Source organism: Populus euphratica, unplaced genomic scaffold, assembly GCF_000495115.2.
Source record: "Populus euphratica unplaced genomic scaffold, PopEup_1.0 scaffold10.1, whole genome shotgun sequence".
NCBI lineage: Eukaryota > Viridiplantae > Streptophyta > Magnoliopsida > Malpighiales > Salicaceae > Populus > Populus euphratica.
In genome coordinates, this window is record NW_011499856.1 from 980,031 (window position 1) to 1,001,358 (window position 21,328).

At 35.1% G+C, this 21,328-nt stretch overlaps 2 protein-coding genes across 2 annotated transcripts in view; both read left to right on the forward strand.

Moving 5' to 3' along the window:
- The window catches only part of LOC105123508 (TMV resistance protein N-like), a 55,238-nt gene that overhangs the window by 8,691 nt on the left and 25,219 nt on the right, over positions 1–21,328 (forward strand). The window contains exons 3-4 of the mRNA XM_011023141.1: positions 13,383–13,990; positions 15,135–15,582. Of these exons, the coding sequence (XP_011021443.1) occupies positions 13,383–13,990; positions 15,135–15,582 (1,056 nt within the window). The remainder of the gene's footprint in view (positions 1–13,382; positions 13,991–15,134; positions 15,583–21,328) is intronic.
- LOC105123294 (NAC domain-containing protein 45-like) lies at positions 17,862–20,315 on the forward strand. Its single transcript, XM_011022820.1, has 2 exons — positions 17,862–18,034; positions 19,198–20,315. The coding sequence occupies exons 1-2, from the start codon at positions 17,985–17,987 to the stop codon at positions 19,637–19,639; spliced, it is 492 nt and encodes a 163-aa protein (XP_011021122.1). The 5' UTR covers positions 17,862–17,984; the 3' UTR covers positions 19,640–20,315.

A 21,328-nucleotide genomic window follows, 5' to 3' on the forward strand; every position in this document is an offset into this window, starting at 1 on the left:
GATTACCTTAAAGAGCTTCAAGAATGGCGGCAAGAATCCTTTAGCAACATTGAGTTGTCGTTTCATTCTTACGAGCAAGGAGTGAAGGTGAAGAATTGTGGTGTCTGTTTGTTATCTTCTTTATATATTACACCACAACCATCTTCTGCCCATTTTATTGTTACAAGCAAAGAAGCAGCTTCTTTGTATAAAGCTTCTTTATCTTTTTCTTCATCTTACCGTCAATGGATGGCCGATGTTTTCCCTGGCATCAGAGTTGCAGACACTTGCAATGCTTTCTCCTATTTAAAGTCAGATCTAGCCCTGAGATTCATTATGCCAGCCGAGAAGGAACCAGAGAAAGTAATGGCAATTAGATCAAGACTCTTTGAGGCCATTGAAGAATCAGGGCTGTCAATTATTATATTTTCAAGAGATTGTGCTTTGTTACCTTGGTGCTTTGACGAACTTGTCAAGATTGACGGATTCATGGATGAGATGAGATCGGACACTGTGTTTCCAGTTTCTTATGATGTCGAACAATCAAAGATAGATGATCAAATAGAGGGTTACACAATTGTCTTTGATAAGAATGAAGAAAATCTCAGGGAAAACGAGGAGAAGGTACAAAGATGGATGGATATTCTCAGTAAAGTTGAGATTTCATCAGGATCGACAAGGTAATAATTACTTCTTTTTTGTGTTCATTGCTCGACTTATCAACAACTTCAAGTAAATGAAACTTGGAATGCTGAAATATGGTGTTGCTTTCAGAACTTAATGTTAACAAATCTATGATCTTTCTAAATGGCGTGGGAAAAACACCATCCAAGTTCAGTGTGGTTGTGAGTGTTTTTTTTTTTTTTTAAGAATCTTCCCCAACTGCATTATACATACACATGCAACAGTTCTGACTTCTCCTTCTCACTCTTAGCGGCATAGGAGCTCCAGCAACGCAGCAGAAGCAGCAGCAGATCCAGCTCGAAGTCCACCTCCACCTCCAGCTGATCAAGCAGAGGCAGGGATGGCTCCAGCATCGGTGGTGGCGGCCCCAGCTGCTCCGGCAGCTCCAGCGTGGGCTTCAGCAGCTGATCCATTGGATCCACAAGCACGAGCACTTGTCTGATCAGCTGCTGCTTGATCAGCTGCTGCTTGAGCAGCTGCTGCTTGAGCTGCTGCCACTGCCTGAGCAGCTGCCGCCGCCCGAGCAACAGAGGCAGCCGCTGCTGCCTGAGTGGCTGCTCGAGCAGCAGCGGCAGCTGCTCGAGCAGCGGAGGCGGCTGCTCGAGCAGCAGCAGGAGCTGCTCGAGCAGCGGCGGCGGCTGTTCTTTCAGCAGCGGTTGCTGCTCCAGGACCAGCAGGAGTTGCGTGAGCAGAAGCTGCAGCAGCTGCTTGAGCAGCTGAAGCTGCAGCGGCTGCTTGAGCAGCTGCAGCTGCAGCGGCTGCCTGGGTTTTGGTTAGGAATCTAACTTGCTTTAGCTTGAAGATCTTCGTTAGTTTTTGCTCATGGTTTTGGTTTGGGGTAATTAGATTCACATTTTGCAATCTAGGCTATTGTTTTGGCGTCTTGGTATTCAGAATTCTTTGAAATCAATTTTATATTTGTCTATAATTAATTTTAAGTATTTTAATATTTCATGTTATAATTTTCATGTTCAAAAATATTTTTCAACAAGTTATTCTTTGTCTGGTCTGTGTTCTTTAGAAGTGCTGGGTTTATGCGCTTGCAATCTAAGAGAAGGGGCACTTCCTGAAGATAATGGCTGCTTATCTTCAGTAAGGTCTTTAGATCTGAGCCAGAATAACTTTGTTAGCCTGCCTAAAAGCATAGATCAGCTTTTTGAACTGGAAATGCTTGTCTTGGAGGATTGCACGATGCTTGAATCATTGCTTGAGGTTCCATCTAAAGTTCAATTGATATATTTAAATGGTTGTATTGTTAGCGAATAATATAAATTATATTTTGGAAACCTCATCTAATAGCTTAAACTATAAGGTTGAAATGGTTCTTTAATATGATATTAGTCTTGATGATCAAATGGTTACTAGCTTGAATTTCACTACCCTAATTTATTTGATAAAAATAAAGCATAAAGTAATATGAGCATTTACAAGTTTCAAGTCTAAAAAACTTCATTTAAGGAGGTGTGTTAGAGAATAATATAAATTATATCTTAAAAACTTCACACAACAGCTTAAAATATTAGGTTGAGATGATTCTTTAACATGTATAAGCCTAAAAACAATTCCAGATCCGATAAAGCTATATAGTTCCACGAGATCAGAGTTCATATGTCTTAACTACAAGGAATTGTACAATCATAATGGCCAAAGCAGCATGGGGTTGACCATGCTTGAAAGATACCTCTAGGTCTTCTCTTAATCAAACCCCAACCTTTTTCTCTGTCTCTCCTTCCCCCTCTATCTATCTAACATTTTGGTTCTTTATGGCACAGGGTTTGTCCAATTAATCCAAGACCTGGATTTGGTATCGCTGTTCCAGGAAGTGAAATTCCAGGCTGGTTTAACCATCAAAATAAGGGATCTTCAATTAGTGTGCAAGTGCCCAGTTGGAGTATGGGGTTTGTTGCATTCAATGCATATGGAGAAAGACCTCTTCTTTGTTGTGATTTTAAAGCCAATGGAAGAGAGAATTATCCTTCACTGATGTGTATTAGTTTAAACTTTATCCAAGTTCTGTCAGATCATATTTGGCTATTCTATCTATCTTTTGATGACCTTAATAAGCTTAAAGAATGGCAGCATGAATCCTTTAGCAACATTGAGTTGTCATTTCATTCTTACGAGCGATGAGTAAAGGTAAAGAATTGTGGTGTCTGTTTGTTATCTTCTCTATATACTACAAGCAAAGAAGGAAATATATAAAGAATAACTTGTCAAGATTGTTGGATTCATGGATGAGATGAGATCGGACACTGTGTTTCCAGTTTCTTGTGATGTCGAACAATCAAAGATAGATGATCAAACAGAGTTACACAATTGTCTTTGATAAGAATGAAGAAAATCTCAGGGAAAACGAGGAGAGGGTACAAAGATGGATGGATATTCTCACTGGAGTTGAGATTTCATCTGAATCGAGATCAGTGGAAAGGTAATCATTACTCTGTTTTGTTTACCTCGACTTATCAACCACTTCAAGTAAATGAAACTGGGAATACTGAAATATAAGAACTTAATGTCAACAAAGTTAGAAAAATATGTTCTCCTGTTTGAAAAAATAAATAAATCAGTATTAGATCTATGCTCTTTATAACATTCATTCCATGTATAGGTTTACCATGCAGGGATGGGACAAGAGTGTTCAGGTGTCAGGTACTTTTTCCAGCTTTCAGCTTTCATGTATAGCTTTGCTTGTGCATCGTTTAAAACACAAGATAAAATCATCTTAGTGTTAAAATTGAATTGCTGAATAGACTTATTAAGCTCACTCTAGTCATACAAAGCAATGGTTTATTTACTAGATACCGTTAAATAATGTTTATTTAATCTTATTTATTAAGGGTAGAATAATATTTTTAGTTTAATGTATATATAATTTCTTTGTATTTAAATTAACTCTAGCACTCATAATAAATAGATTATTGAGAATTATAGCTTTTTTTTTTGTTTGATCTGAATTATTTTAACATCGTATCAGAGCTGGTTTTATACAATGAGACTTAATCTCAAACATAGCTTTTGTAGATCCAACTTCTTCAAAAAAAAAAATTTATTTTCCGCTTCTGCAAAATCTAGTATTTCATCTTTCTTTTAACTTCTGCAATTTGGTATTTATGTTTTGTCTCTATAATTGTTTGGGTATTTCATCTTTTGCAGTTTAATATATGTTTAGTTTCTGCAATTTGAGTTGTGATTTGGAGTAATCGTATAATTTTAAGAAGATATTTGTTGAGTATCTGTGATATTTGTTCAGTTTCTGCAATCTAGTACTTTGTTGTATTTGCGTTCTGGTCCTTTTTGTTTGTTAATTATAGCTACCAAATTTGTTTCAATTTGTAAGTGTGAGGTTAGATGAAAAGAATTATTTGCATTGGAGTTATATAATGAGAAATTTTTTGAAAGGTAAGAAGATGTAGATGTCAAAGAACCAATTCAAGGATTCACCTTTGTTGATCCAAATGGCCTCTAAAACTCCGTCCTCCATTCTATCTTTCAACACCATAGTCTATCTTTTGACCATCAAGTTTTCTTCTTCCAACTTCCTTCTCTGGCGTAGCCAAGTGCTGCCATTACTAAAGTGCCAACATCTTCTTGGATATGTTAATGGCTCTATCAATCTAGTATTTGCTAAATGGGAGCAGATCGATCAACTTATACTAAGCCTCCCCCTTTACTTCATTGACTGAAAAAGCCATGTCTACTGTTGTTGGCTTAACCTCTTCACACATCATCTAATCCACTTTGGAGACAACCTTTAGTCATCATTCCAAATCCCGGGAGCAACATTTCAAAGATGAATTGCAGCACATGAAGAAAGATACTCGATCTGTTGTTGAATATTCCTGTGAGTTTAAATATGTTTGTGACCAGCTTGCTGCAATGGGTTGCCCTGTAGATGATCTCGACATACATTGGTATTTACGTGGACTTGGCTCTGCTTTCTCCACCTTTTCTATTACACAGTTATCTCTTCCATCTCTCCCTTTCTTTACGGAGATTGTTCCCATGGCGGAGAGTTATGAAAATTTTATTAAATCATTGAAGCTGCCTCCCACGGGATCCACTTCTACTACCTTCACTGCCTATCATAGTAATAAATCTGTCTCTGCTCGTGGTGGTAATTGTCCTTCTTGTGGGGGTCGTAGCAATGTAAATGGTCATTTTCAACGCAACCACCCTATTCGCTGTCAGATTTGTCGTGAGGAAGGTTATTATGCTACTTCTTGTCATGACCATTACTCTCATTCCTCAAAATCTGCCAACCTTGTGGAATCTTTTACACAGGCCTCTGATTGATATCTAGGTATCAGTGTTATTGCACACATGACTAATGATGTTGCTTAGTTGGACAAGTCTGATACATACACTATTTAGGATTGTGTTGGACAAGTCTGATACATACACTAGTAAGGATTGTGTTGTTGTCAGTAATGGTGCCACTCTTCTCATTTCTTATATCGGTATCCTTTCTTCCACCTCTTCCTTTACTTTAACGGATGTTTTAAATGGGCAGGAAAGAGAGGATACAAAGTTGAAAAAATAAATGTGGTAGACATCCATCAACTCTTTTCAAGCAATAGAAGTTCAGAAAAACGAAAGAGATGAGAGTTAAAAATAAAACATGTGAGAAAGCCTGCGATAAAAACAAAAAAAAAATACTATTAGAATTCACAGTAAAATAATAAAAGTAGAGTGTGTGTATATATATATAGTTATAATTATAATTATATTATGGTATATGGTATGAAAGAGATCTATTTTCACCGTGCTTTTCTTCTTACCTCCTCCCCTAGTTATTCCTAACAGTATCTAATATCTAATAGATGGGCGAAAGACTCAAATATTCTCCACTTAGGTTGCAATTTTTCATATTTGTGTTTGAGCTAGTCAGTTTTTCTACTGATGTAGAATAGGAAAGAAGACGAGGGAGATAATAGATGGAAGAGGAGAATAGTGTTGAGGAATGTGGGGAGGAGAGCAGGAGTTGATATTCAGATTTTAAATGTCGATTGTCAAAATCCTTTCTAAAACATGATATGCTAGGTGGTAAGAGTGTCCTGGAAAATAATTCCTAATAAATGCTAAAAAGTCATAATAAAACTCTTAATTAATACTAAAACTCTTGCTAGTGTAAATGAAGGAAAAAATGGATTTGGGTAATATTATTTATATTAATAAAGTAATATAAGAAAAAAAGATAAAAAGTTACATCCTGACAATAACCGTTAAAGGTTATAACTATTCAAATGTGCAGGATTGTTATGCGCTTTACAACCTCTATAAAGAAAGTGGAAATTGATCTCCTTGTTCCACAGCCTATTCGGTTCACCAAGTCGGCTTCCACTTGCAGCACAATTCATCAAAAGACGATGTGAATTATCATTTGACGTCAAGCCAGGTGGATTATCAGCTGCAGCCACAATTATTTGATGCATAGCAAAATAGTTATTCAGAATCACACCTTGGCAGTCCTTTCCAACCAACTTGATGTGTTCTGTGCTAATCCATCAAAATTTATACTAGAGCCGACGAAAATCAAGATCCCAGAGAGGGTGATGCCGCTGATGGTTGGTTCTCTTCCTCCTTGTGAGTTTTTACGGACACGTTCGGCCTCAGAGATTAATATCAAGCTTCAGCCGGATATCAAACACATTGCAGTTGATGCAGGTAATTAATAGTGCTGCAATTATGAGGAATGGTGGAAGAAATATAATTAATGAATAGCAGCCTTAATTATGAGAGAACAATTTTTACATGGAAAATGGCTGGGATTTCCTTTCGTTATATAGGATGAGCTTAGAGTTTTTATAATATCGATTGTCTTACGAACATTTTGCTTTTTCTTTAGAAATTGTATTTTATAAAATTTTGAATTTTTTTAAATTAATTTTTTTTAATTTTTAGATTGTTTTAATACGTTGATATCAAAATTAAATTTTAAAAAATAAAAAAATATTATTTTTATGTATTACCAAATGCTATCTTAATAAATTCTCTCAACTTTGAAATCTATTAATCTAACCATTCTTCTATTAGCCCATCCACATTGTTATCCCTTTATCACTAATGCTTTTATTTGGTTATTGATTTTAAGTCCTACTAATGATTCTTTTCCGTCACAAGTAATTGATACTTTTAGAGATTAAACTAATAAAAGCATAAAATTAACAATATAATCAATTCACATTAAAAATAAATAAAATTAAAAAAACTTAACTAAAACAGAAAAAAAAGACATGCATGTTTTCTATTATATTTCTTTCCCATGAAAACCAAACACTCGCACTTATGTTCCTGCAATCTCTGTATACTATAGATTTTATACTAGCTCTGTTGCTGGCGATCCGATGCGGGCATGGAGAATTATTTTCGGCAGATATATAAAGCATTCAAACATAACATTTAAAAAAATGACCATGGTGCAGCAAAAAGGTTTGCTTGGAGTTTCTTTCAACAATTATAGTCCAAGAGCAGGCAAAAAGTTAAAGCAGCCAACATAACCTTTAGCAAAATGATCATTGTGCAGGATGTTGTCTTCTTGGTCTCTCACTGTCCCTGCAACAAAAAATAAAGCATGAATGTAAGTGGTCATATATTTATGAACAGTCTGTGTGGAGGAGAGTTTAAAAAATGGGCAGAGCACCCCTTTTAAAAACTGGCAGTGGTGGTTTAAATTTTCTAGGCTGATGCAAGAGATTATTGAAAAAGTTGTTCAGCACATAATAAAATAAGCAATAAAAAACAGCAGACATTCATCATCAGCTATAAACATGCTTTTCAAAACCAACACATTCCAAAAATGACACCACACCCAGCGAAGGACGCATAAGTTGCAGGCAATGCAACAACAAAAAGAAATCAAGAAAGCATATCAATCAAGGAACCGGTCTATCTGCACATACCCAACCAATAAAAAGAAACTTAAAGACTAACTGTTCTGCCCTGCATGTCTATCTGCACATACCCAACCAATAAAAAATTGATTAACAAACCCAAAAACACTTGAATGACAGATGCAACAATTATATCGGGATATAACATTGCAAATTTTCAAACCTTCGCATACCCAAGCTCATTGCTTTTAATAAATGGCAACAGTGTTTCAAAATCTAAGAGTTGATTTCACTTTCAAAGTGTTTAAAAAAATTTCAGCATACCAAACATTCAAGCAAAAACATTAACAAATGAATCGTGGTGTCGAGTGAACTTTCAAAGCCCCATTTTAAAAAACAGAAAACAAATTTCAAAATCGGTTCTGTCACATGTTCAATTGTAAAAGAACGCATTAACATGATGCTTGTCAGCAATAAATAAGACAACAACACAAATTGAAGAGGCAAACTCTTGGAAAGGATGAAAACCTGAATATCAAAAGGCCCTGTAGCACCTGCTGCCAAGTCTGGTATAGCCTAATCAAGGAGCGCACCTGCAACAATTGAAATGATGAAAGGCATGCATCAGTTTTTAAGAGCAGCAGGAAAAAGAGAGGCAAACATCTTAGAAAGCCATGAAACAAAAACAGAACCCCATGGGCCATTGAAAATAAAACCCAAACATGCCAACTGCGCCTAAGATGGAAGGGATCCCAAAAAAGCAACAGATTGTCCAAAAAAGAAACTGAGGAATTCCAACCCAAAAAAGTCTAGCAAATACAGAGATTATTGCAAAAAACAGCACAGCAACCTCCCATCAACCAACACAGTCGACAAAACCAAACAAACCAATTGCTACGGAAAAAAGCTGTGACATGAGCCACAAACAATCAAACCTGCCAAGCACTCTTGATGCACCTAAAAAAGAAACACAACATTGGCCCTAAGAAGTAAAAAGGCAACACCAATTTCATGGTTGCATGCAAACCACATACAACCTTAAGAGTAATACCATAATGAAATGTTAATGAGAAACAACAAACACTCCTTATAGGCAGGGAAAAAAACTTTCGTGGATCAAAAAAGAAAAAACTGAAACACATGTCTTGCCAAAGAAACCCACAATAAACCTGATTAAGGCACAAACTGCAGCAACATTCATCTGATCAAAGCCCATGACAACAACAAAGAAAGTGAGAATTCAAAATGTTCAAGAATACATAAACTTTTAGTTATTAAACCTGTTCACAGCCCACAGCCTGGTCCTAAATGAAACAAAAACTCAAGGCAATGTATAAAGCTCCCACAACCTTAAGATTTTGAATGAACCGAACTGAACTGTTCAATTTGAATTGATTTTCAGTTCATTCCAGATCATTTTCTCAAGAAATGAAACCGGACAATAAACACCCCTAATAATCATCTTGGCTTCTAGCTATCTCAAAATTGCAATCACATCAAGCACATGGTGTTGCATTCGCATTCACCCTGTCACAGGGTGCGAGCCGGCTCGACGTTGTTTGGCGACGGCGGAGGCTTTTTGTCGTGACTCCGGTGTGAGGTTTTATATGTTGGAAAGAGTTTTGAATTTAATCATAAAATTATGATTAATGTTTAGAAATCGTCATCTAGTATTATAGTCACTAGAAACCTATGGTCTGCAAGAGTCTGAGTAAGGAACTGGTTGTGCAAGAGGAAGACGCATCACCCCAGTGCAACCTATCTAAGATAAGCTGCATTGTTGTTTAATTATTTTTTTCTGAGTCGGGTATCTGTTGGTCTTTTTTAAGGTTCAAGGCAGATTTATCTTCATGAGAGAGTCTCTACGTTATTGGGTAAAATCTTAACCATTCTAAAATTTGAATTTTAGCATCGCATTTATTTACATCTTGTATCTTTAATACCTGAAGGTGTACTTTATCGTGTAATTTTACACCCCACAAATATTAAAGTCTACATCTGGATTAAAACAAAGATTGAAAAAAGATTTTTTTGACATGTTGGTCAAATCCTAATGGATAATTATAAACTAGTTACAATATCCATTTTTGGATTTTTCTTTTACATGAAAAAAATGCAATTTTTTTTATTATGAAAAATATGCTTGGAAAAATTTCAAGATTTGGCCTATGCAACAAAAAAAAAATTTGAGATTTTTTTTTGAAAATGTTTTGAATTTTTAATAATTTCAGAGGAAACCCAGTATTTTAATACCGCAATTGTATTTTACAGTATAAATACATAACCCGATATTATGCAAAATTGGTATAAAAATATGCGAGAAAATGACAATTTTTTGAAATGATTTTTTTTGAAAAATTTTAGATTTAAAAAAAAAAAGAGAGAGCATAGTCCATTGCATGAACAGTGAAACGTGAATTATAATTAACGTCCAATGTTCACTTATGAACAATGAAACGTTAATTATAATTGACATTCCATTGTTCAAAATAGTGGAACTTCACGGGGAAGACGAAGAACCAGGGGAAGGGTGGCAAACCACCTGGCGTGGCAGTGATGGCTGGCTGGCAGGGGAGGACGACTTGAAGCCGGTGGTGGAAATGGTGGTTGAGTTGGCTGGAGCGGTTGCAGCTGGAAAAGGAAGAAAGAAGAAGAAAAAAAAAGCACACGGGAGGGGCTGCAAAGAGAAGAGAGAAACCAATGCTGGCTTTTGGTGGTCGGCTGGTGGTTGAGTTGGCTTCCTATGGTGGAGCTGATGGTGGAAAGACTGGTGGTGATGGTGGTGGTGGCTGAAGGCCACAGTGGAGAGAGAAAGAAAGAAGAAGATTTGCAAAAACCGCCTGAAAAACTGGTTTTTTAGCTGACTTTGGACCCGATTTTCTTTCCATTTAGGCCATCAAATCCACCTCTATTTATAGGTGGTGGAAGAGGAAAATCTTTTCTACGCTGGAGAAAATTTTCAGCCCTTGATTCAGATGAAAAGGATCCCAACCGTTGGCTCAAAGTAGGCATGACGCACTGTTAAATTGTCAAATCTGCAGTTGCAGGCTGCCTGAGTTGGCCTATTTGGAGTGGTGACACGTTCGTTTATTTGTTAGTGAGCCGATGTCGACCATACCCGGACATAGAGGAATGTCTGGTGATCAATTTCATGCAAGTTTTTGTAAATTTGGTAGACATTAGGTATATTAAATACAACTACAAAGTAGGTAACCGGACTAGCTATTTCAGAAATTTAAAGAAGATGAACAGTGCCAAAATTCTGTTTTTGACCAAACTTCATTTCAGTCCTTCCTCTTTTAATTGCTATTAATTAAACCCCTAATTGACCCTAAAAATTTTCAATTAAGGCCCTGATGAACTTTAATTGGAGCCTCGAAGTTATACGCCTATTGCGATATCATCCTTAATCTCGGATTTCTTCAATTTAGCCCCTAATTGACCTTTAAACTTTATTTTTCTTGCAATTTGGCCTATAATTTCGATCAATTAACTTGGTAAAAATTAAATTTGGTCTCTTAAAATTTCAATCTTCTCAATTAAGCTAAAATTAGGCCCCCGGACTTAATTTTTTACCAATTAAGCCCTAAATAAAATTAATTTGACCCATTTAAAGTATAATTAAGTCCTTGCGCTTAATTAAATCCTTCAATTGGACCCAAATTAATTCTTAAACATAATTAAAATTCAATTTGATCCATGATTAAATCAAATTGACCTATTAAAAATTTAATTATGTCCTTGGACTTAATTTTTATGCAAATTCATTCAATAATCATTTAATTTAACCTTGAATTTGTATTTTTTTCTCCATTTTAGACACAATGAGGTACAATTAGGCCTTGAACTTCCTCCAAAAATTGCAGCTTGATTCCCCGGCCTGCATTCTCCATGTTACAGTTTTTATTTTATTTTTTTAATTTTTTAATTAAAAAAATGATTTTAGGAGAATAACCCAGAATTGAATTATGACACTAACCAGAAGCTAATTTTCCCTATCAAATACCTAGTATAAGCTATCATTCATTTAAGCAGGGATAATAATAAATAAAATTACTAAAATTATTTAATTAACTAATTATCCCACCTGAAAGTATATTTTTAAACTATTTAGATTTTTGTGGGCTTCATCATGAAAGCATGTTCTTAGCCAAAAAAAGAAGAAAGCATGTTCTTAGCAAAAAAAAAAAGAAGAAGAAGAAGAAGCTGATTCAGCAAAGCGAGTTATAAGGGGTCTATTTTTGCTTTCATTAACTAAAAATAGCAAGAGCAACACAATCCATATATACATGGTGTGCTCATCCAAATCAGTTGGAAATTAATTGATGATCCAAAAAACAGGAACCATTACAAACAACGCCCTGCATGCCATAGAGATGAACAATTTTTTTATTTTTATAACCAGCTGTAAATCAAAGTGCACTAGCCTGACCAATAAGAAACTGGGAACAACACGCAACAGCTATTGAATCCAAGCTCGTCTTTCCTCCTCTCCTTTTTCTTGGGTCAAAAATCACCACCACCTCTCCTTTTAATCCCTGTTAAAAAGACCAAAACAACCTTAAAAAACAACCTTATTTTCCAACAAACCAAAGACAAAACCTGCAGTGTTAATGCGTGAGTTGTTACTAATTACAGCGATTTCACTGCATGTTTTAGCTTAATTTTTGTTAATTAGTATATTTTATGTGAAAAAATAATATAAATATTTTTAAAAAAGCTATTAATATGATAGTTATTATGGATCATATTTTATTATGCCTTTCATTGTTAAATTTTGTCCTCCAGATTATGATTTGATAAGTCAATTATATGGGAAGTTGTTGAGCATCAAAAGCATTATATAATTATTTGAATAGCTAAAAAACCTTTTCCTCTACTAAAATACTATTTTTACACATCTATGTAATAAGAAAGTTTATATACTCATTAGCCAATGTCTCTTTATCTACCGTTCACTTTTGTTTCTCAATTTAAAAACAGAACAAGAAGCAGAAGAAGAAAAGAAACTTGCAAACCTCAAAGCCTAAAATTTTTAACATTATTATATAAAACTGAAAATTTAAAATATTCATATAAATAAATTTTGATTTTAAAAGTTTAAAATTTAAAATTAAATTTATATCTTTTAACTTTCATATTACTTCATTAATTTTATAAATTACTCATAGTAATTGTATAATTTATAATGTAATTATATTAAATTAGTTTAATATAAAATATATTAAAATATAATTAGTTTTTCTAAATCACTTTTTACTATTGAAATGTATATAAATAAAAAAAAACTATATTTATATTATTTGAAAAGCCATTTTATCAGTTTAATATTTAACTTTTAAAAATAGCATGTCTTATTGAGGGTTGCTCTTATGCAGAATTATATAAGGGAGAGGATGGCAACAAAGGGAAAGAGACAAAAGAATATTTATTTTAAACATAGATGCTTGACTTGAAAATTCATTAAAAAATATAAATCAACTCCATCGTGGTGTGTGTGGCCCAACCCCTGCTCTTCACAGGAAGGTGCCTCTGCTGCCCGATGCGCGTTCGATATCCCTTGTATTCTTTTTCTACTTTTCCTCCGCCGAAAGTCCATCTTCTTTACGGTGTAAGAAAATGATCCATAAGAAAATCCAGGAAACTTACCAGTACGAGTTCTTGACCTAAAGAAACCGGAAAAAATTCGAAGTCTTTGGAATGAAAAGAAAGAAAAGGGCTTTGGAAGGTGCTTACTAAGATACCAGAAGATCAAATATTGGGCTTGGCTAGATCTTGTGCCTCTTTAGTCAACACTTACCAGTTGGTTTGTTTCGTCTAGATTCGCGAAATACTCGTAGAAATTTGGTGTTTTCTTGATCTTACCTTTTGTTTCAAGTTTGACCACAGGAGCAGGCCTTGAACAAAATAGCGTGGAAAGCAATTCCTGAACCAAGCGAGCTAGTTGAGGCTAGTAGGGATCGGTACTACTTTATCGCTATAGGGATTTTCATGGCTTCCATCATCGTGCAAGGAATAACCTCATCTTCATCTTCTTCTCCTCCACAATATATGTATGATGTGTTCCTTAGTTTTAGAGGCAAAGACACCCGGAACAACTTTACTAGTCATCTATATTCTAATCTGAAACAGAAAGGCATCGATGTATATATGGATGATAGAGAGCTCGAGAGAGGAAAGACCATCGAAGATGCTCTCTGGAAGGCCATCGAAGAATCAAGGTTTTCAGTCATTGTATTTTCACGAGATTACGCTTCTTCACCATGGTGCTTGGATGAACTTGTCAAGATTGTTCAGTGCATGAAAGAGACGGGGCACACTGTTCTGCCAGTTTTTTATGATGTGGATCCCTCAGAGGTAGCCGAGCAGAAAGGGCAATATGAGAAAGCCTTCGTTGAGCATGAACAAAATTTCAAGGAAAACTTGGAGAAGGTCCGGAACTGGAAAGATTGTCTCTCTACGGTGGCCAATTTATCTGGTTGGGACGTGCGGAATAGGTAAATCATCAATCTACTTATTCTTATTCTCAAATCCACCCTCCACCCTGTAGTGTTTCAATGATGAACATAGTTTTTTTTTTTTTTAATGTTTTTCAAGTGAAAGGTGTGATTAAATATCAAAATAATCACAATAAAACAAGAGTATCAAAACTAATTCTTGAATAAATAATTGTTAGTATATATTTTTAATCCACTAAATAGCTATTTAACGACCCTTTTGGCTATGATCAAACTAATTTTTTCTTTAATTTTGACTTTTAAAATAAAAGAGGAGCACACGTTTCAAAATTTCAATTGTTACAGTTTTTAGGAAATAAAAATTGAATACAAATTAAAAAAAATTCGTTCACTTTTTCCTAATTTTTCATTTATTTACCAAAGAAAATCGTTTTTTATTTCCGTTTTGAATGTTTTGTTCACACTAGAAAAATTATTTTTCAATTTATTATATTTTTTCTAGCAAATGCTTTAGTGTTCTTTGAGTTTTGTTAATCAAAAGATGGTAAATAATATTCAATGAATGAAAAATTTGTGGATTTGTTGATGAAACACTTGGTAGTAAATGAATATTTTTTTCATATGCATGATTTTTTTAATTTAATTTTTATGAAATATTGATCTTACGTGAACAAGCATTCTAATTTTACATAAAATTTCTTTCTTTTCTTAGGTTTTTCTTTATATTTTGAAAAAAAAAAAAATATTAGATAGAAAAATGAAAATGTCAAAAAAAAAGTTGAAAAACAAATCTAGCATGAACAAATAAAAAGTTCGCTTAAAAAAATAAAAATTGTGAAGAAATGAAAACATATTCATCATAAGAAATAAAACATTGATTAAAGTTTTTGATATGTTGGTTTTAGCTTTTCAAAATAAAATACAAATATTTTCCATCATGACTTAAAAAAATCCAACTATTTATAAATAAAAGAGAACTTTATTTATAATTTTTTTATCTTTTGTGAAAATTTTTATTTTTATTTTTTTCTTTTTAATGTTTTGCACTATCTTTCTCAAAGGTTGGTGTATTAATTTCCAGCTAACAGCCATACATTTTCGAGCTAATGTTTATCTTCCCTTATCACAATCTGATTTGATTTCTGCAGACTGCATGATTAATGTTTTGCACCCTCCTATGCAGGAATGAATCGGAATCAATTAAAATAATTGCTGAATACATATCGTACAAACTAAGCGTCACTCTGCCAACAATTAGCAAAAAATTAGTTGGAATAGATTCTCGTGTAGAGGTATTAAATGGCTATATAGGGGAAGAAGTAGGCAAAGCAATCTTCATTGGGATTTGTGGAATGGGTGGCATAGGTAAGACGACTGTTGCACGGGTACTATATGATAGGATTCGTTGGCAATTTGAAGGCAGCTGCTTCTTAGCAAATGTCAGAGAAGTTTTTGCTGAGAAATATGGACCACGCCGTTTACAGGAACAACTTCTTTCTGAAATCTTAATGGAACGTGCTTCTGTATGTGATTCTTCTAGAGGGATTGAGATGATAAAGCGGAGGTTACGACTTAAAAAGATTCTTCTTATCCTTGATGATGTAGATGACAAAGAACAACTAGAATTCTTGGTTCATAAAGTTTATTTTAATTTACGCTCCATCTCTATGAATCTCTACTTTGTATTTGTTTTTCACATGTATTCCCTTTCGGTTGACAGGAAAAAGAAAAAATAGAAGCCATTTTCTTGGACATGCCTAGAATAAAGGAGGCACAATGGAACATGAAAGCCTTCTCTAAAATGAGCAGACTAAGACTGCTCAAAATCAACAACTTGCAGCTTTCTGAAGGACCTGATGATCTTTCCAACGAGTTACGATTTCTTGAATGGCATTCTTACCCTTCAAAATCATTGTCAGCTGGTTTACAGGTGGATGAGCTGGTTGAACTTCACATGGCTCACAGTAGCATTGAGCAATTATGGTATGGGTATAAGGTGAGATCAACTAATTTCTTTTTATCGTTTTCCTTTATATGTATGATAGTAGCATCCATATTTCTTCTTCCCTACCTGATTGCAGAGTGCAGTTAATTTGAAAATCATCAATCTCAGCAACTCACTAAACCTGATCAAGACTCCAGATTTTACAGGAATTCCGAATCTCGAGAACCTAATTCTTGAAGGTTGTACAAGTTTGTCTGAAGTCCATCCATCACTTGCAAGTCACAAGAATATTCAATATGTGAATCTTGTGAATTGCAAAAGTGTTAGGATTCTCCCAAGCAACCTCGAAATGGAATCGCTTAAAGTTTTCACTCTTGATGGCTGCTCAAAACTTGAGAAGTTTCCAGATATAGTAGGAAACATGAACAAATTGATGGTGCTTCGTTTGGATGAGACTGGTATTACAAAACTATCTTCATCGATTCATCATTTGATTGGCTTAGGTCTATTGAGCATGAACAACTGCAAGAACCTTGAAAGCATTCCGAGTAGCATAGGTTGCTTGAAATCCCTTAAAAAACTTGATCTGTCTTGCTGTTCTGCACTTAAAAATATACCAGAGAATTTGGGAAAAGTTGAAAGTTTGGAGGAGTTTGATGTAAGTGGAACTTCAATAAGACAACCGCCAGCATCCATTTTTCTTTTAAAGAGTCTTAAAGTATTGTCTTTTGATGGATGCAAAAGAATAGCTGTGAATCCCACGGATCAAAGGTTGCCTTCTTTGTCGGGTCTGTGTTCTTTAGAAGTACTGGATTTATGCGCTTGCAATCTAAGAGAAGGGTCTCTTCCTGAAGATATTGGCTTCTTATCTTCTTTGAGGTCTTTAGATCTGAGCCATAATAACTTTGTTAGCCTGCCTCAGAGCAATTGGCGAAATATCAACCCATGAAGATGGTTTTTCATGGTACAGGGTTTGTCTAATCCAAGACCTGGATTTGGTATCGCTGTTCCAGAAAATGAAATTCCAGACTGGTTTAACCATCATAAGTAAGGGATCTTCAATTAGTGTGCAAGTGCCTGGTTGGAGCATGGGGTTTGTTGCGTGTGTTGCATTCAGTCCAAATGTTGAAAGTCCTTCTCTTTCTTGTCATTTCAAAGCCAATGGAAGAGAGAATTATCCTTTGCCGATGTGTATTAGTTGTAACTCTATCCAAGTTCTGTCAGATCATATTTGGCTATTCTATCTACATATCTTTTGATTACCTTAAAGAGCTTAAAGAATGGAAGCATGAATCCTTTAGCAACATTGACTTGTCATTTCATTCTTACCAGCCAGGAGTAAAGGTGAAGAATTGTGGTGTCTGTTTGTTATATTCTCCATCATCTCAATCTTCTGCCCATTTTATTGTTGCAAGCAAAGAAGCATCTTCTTCATATAAAGCTTCTTTATCGGTTTCTCCATCTTACCGTCAATGGATGCAAGATGTTTTCCTTAGCTTCAGAGGCACAGACGCTACACATGATTTCATCCATTTAAAGACAGCTCTAGCTCTGAGAGTCATTGTCCCAGACGACAAGGAACTAAGGAAAGTAATGGCAATTAGATCCAGACTCTTTCAGGCCATTGAAGAATCAGGGCTGTCAATTATTATATTTGCAAGAGATTGTGCTTCTTTACCTTGGTGCTTTGACAAACTTGTCAAGATTGTCGGATTCATTGATGAAATGAGATCGGACACTGTGTTTCCAGTTTCTTATCATGAACAATCAAAGACAGATGATCAAACAGAGAGTTACACAATTGTCTTTGATAAGAATCAAGAAAATTCCAGGGAAAACGAGGAGAAGGTACAAAGATGGTTGGATATTCTCAGTGAAGGTGGGATTCCATCTGGATCGAGATCAGTGGAAAGGTATCATTACTTTTATTTTATACCTCGACTTATCAACCACTTCAAGTAAATGAAACTGGGAATACTGAAAGATAAGAACTTAATGTCAACAAAGTTGGCAAAATATGTTCTCGTGTTTGAAAAGATAAAAAAAAAAAATCAGTATTAGATCTATGCTCTTTATAACATTCATTCCATGTATAGGTTTACCATGCAGGGATGGGGACAGGAGTGTCCAGGTCTCAGGTACTTTTTCCAGCTTTCAGCTTTCATGTATAGCTTTGCTTGTGTATCGTTTAAAACACAAGATAAAATCATCTTATTGTTAAAATTGAATTGCTGAATAGACTAAGCTCACTCTAGTCATACAAAGCAATGGTTAATGTACTTGATACAAAGAATAGGAAGCAAACAAACTGAACTATGAAGTACAAAATTCCAAAGTTAGCACAAAAATAAAGAAAAACAAAATAGGGATGTATCCCAGTTCAATTGGTTGTGTTACTAGAAATAGTGCTACCAATTAAAATTTAATAAGTTGTGCTCCTTCTATTGGTAGAGTAACATAATCTATTGATTTTTTAAATTTTTTTCACGCATGCTAGTTTGCCAAGAAAAGAAATGTTGTCACGTGTGCTATTTAATGAATAACTCTAAGAATAATGATCAACTTACGGGGGAAAAAAACAAAAAAAATGATTAGTGTATGTAATTTTCTAGTAATTGCACCTTAAAGTCTAGCATTATCTAGGTTTCTTCTTCTTTTTCGTTTTCTTATAAGCGTCTATCGTAGGTTTGGCGCATAACATTAAAAAAAGTTAGCACAACTACTTTTTGTAATGTTATGTACTGTAGACTGCATGACTCTTTCACAATAACGCACTCACATTTCTCATCACTTTGCAGAACGTGTTTAGGCTGTTGAAACTTTACATCATAATCACTTGCCCTTTTATCTTAAGCTGATTTAATACATTTGGCCAAATCTAATTATCTTCGATCCCCACTGAAACCCTTACATGACTCCATTTCCAACTGTGTGCATTATTTGTCCACAAATAGTAAACTTTAATTTCTAATGGTCATTATTGTGAGTGTCCTGAAGTTGATGTGAAGGACTTATTCAAACATGATACTAGAGGAAATTAGTTCTTTACTTGAAGGCTGGTTGGAGTATATCCTTATCATTAGATTGTTTTTTTTTTTAAATAGTGAAGAAAGATTAGCTCTGCTACTGCGTCACTAGCTAAAGAAAGTGCATATTATTTGGGATTTGCTCCTCTCAAATCACTACTTAATATAATTCATCATGTTGGAACCATTCTAGGTTTTGAATTCATATTAATGTCTGGTGGACCCCCACGATTATTGTTTTGATGTTGATGAAAAGGTTTGGCCATTGAAATTAGGTTTGCCCCGACTGATGTGGAGCTTGTGCTTTACTACTTGAAGAGGAAGATATGTGAGAAACGTTTTGAGCTTGATATTATTCGCGATGTTGATGTTTACAAGTGGGATCCTGAGGAGTTACCTGAGCTATCCACATTGGAGAGCGACTGGCAATGGTACTTCTTCAGTCCAAGGGATAGGAGATATCACACTGGAGCAAGGTCAAATAGGGAAACCCGACAGGGGTGGTGGAAAGCTACAGGGAGAGATCGCAGTATTGTGTACAATTCTCGTAATATTGGAATTAAAAAGACCTTGGTTTTCTATAGAGGTTGTGCACCAAGAGGAGAGCGAACTGATTGGAAGATGCAGGAGTATACTTTGAATGAAGAAGAACTCAGGGGAGAGGCAAATGTGCAGGATTTTTATGCCCTTTACAAGCTTTGCAAAAAAGGTGAATAATGGATTTCATGGAAATTGATCTCGGTCTACAGCCTAATTTCTCCGAGACGGTGTGACGTAGGACACAAATCCCAGCTAAATTATTTTAATTGTAATAGTTATTTAATTGTTAATTTTCTTTAGGATTTTTTAGTATTATTTAAATAGGCATGTGGTTTCCTAGGAAATTAGTAATAATTCTAGAGTTTTTTTTTTTCATATTCGGTTTTTTTTGGACTTTCCAAAATCACCAATCACCCTACTGCTAACTTGTATCACTTTGCCAAAGACATGCTCGTTTTGGTCACCCATCTTTAAAACTTGTCAATTGAATAATGTCTCGGCGTCATCTGCTAGTCACAACCGAGGTCTCTCCTGCTGTTTATCATGCATACTAACATGGTAAGAGTCATTGTCTTCTGTTATGAATTGTTCAATGGTAGTGAGGGTATCAGATAAGTCTGACATAAATAATGAATGAGAGAGGTTTTTCATTAGAGGTAGTTGTCTTTGGTAAGTTAAATTTTAGAAAGAGGAGGGGGTAGAGGATTGTGGACGGGAGCAGAGTTTGTAGAATTAAAGGAAGATATGGGAAGAAGATAAGACCAGTTTTGCTCTAACACCATAAAAGAGTTTCAACATTTCTGGAAATTGCTTTGATGTCTTTTGGATGCATGAAGTATTATTAGTTATAGATTAGTTTGTGACATCTATGATCTGCACATGGAATACATTTTGAAATCTTAATGAAACAAGCTAATATATGTGATTCTTCTAGAGGTATTGAAATGATAAAGCGGAAGTTACAGCGTAAAAAGATTCCTGTTGTTCTCGATGATGTAGATGACCGTAAACAACTAGAATCCCTGGCTGCGGAGAGTAAATGGTTTGGTCCAGGGAGCAGAATTATCATAACAAGCAGAGATAGACAAGTGTTGACTAGAAATGGTGTTGCTAGAATTTATGAGGCTGAGAAATTGAATGATGATGATGCTCTTATGTTGTTTAGCCAGAAAGCTTTCAAAAATGACCAACCTGCTGAAGATTTCGTGGAACTATCCAAGCAAGTTGTGAGTTATGCTAATGGCCTTCCACTGGCTCTAGAAGTTATAGGTTTGTTTATGCATGGAAGAAGTATCCTTGAATGGGGAAGTGCGATTAATAGACTAAATGATATTCCTGACCGTGAAATTATTGATGTGCTTCGTATTAGTTTTGATGGCCTCCATGAATTAGAGAAGAAATTATTTTTAGACATTGCCTGTTTCCTGAAGGGGTTTAAGAAAGATGGAATAATAAGGATACTTGACAACTGTGGATTCCATGCACATATGGGAACACAAGTTCTTATTGAGAAATCTCTCACAAGTGTTTCTCGGGATCAAGTCTGGATGCATAATTTATTACAGATAATGGGTAAGGAAATTGTTCGTTGTGAATCCCCTGAAGAGCCTGGAAGGCGCAGTAGATTGTGGACATACGAGGATGTCTGCCTTGCACTGATGGACAACACAGTGAGTAGCTGATAGAGAACATTATCCATAAGATTTCGTAAAGTTTATTTTAATTTACGCTACAAATATCTATTTGTTTTTTACTTGTATTCCCTTTTGGTTGACAGGGAAAAGAAAAAATAGAAGCCATATTCTTGGACATGCCTGGAATAAAAGAGGCGCAATGGAACATGAAAGCCTTCTCTAAAATGAGCAA

Coding starts and splice junctions, on each gene's coding strand:
- LOC105123294 (XM_011022820.1), top strand. CDS start 17,985: ATGTATAGGTTTACCATGCAGGGATGGGGACAGGAGTGTCCAGGTCTC. Junction 18,035..19,197: donor CAGGAGTGTCCAGGTCTCAG/GTACTTTTTCCA, acceptor CATTGAAATTAG/GTTTGCCCCGACTGATGTGG.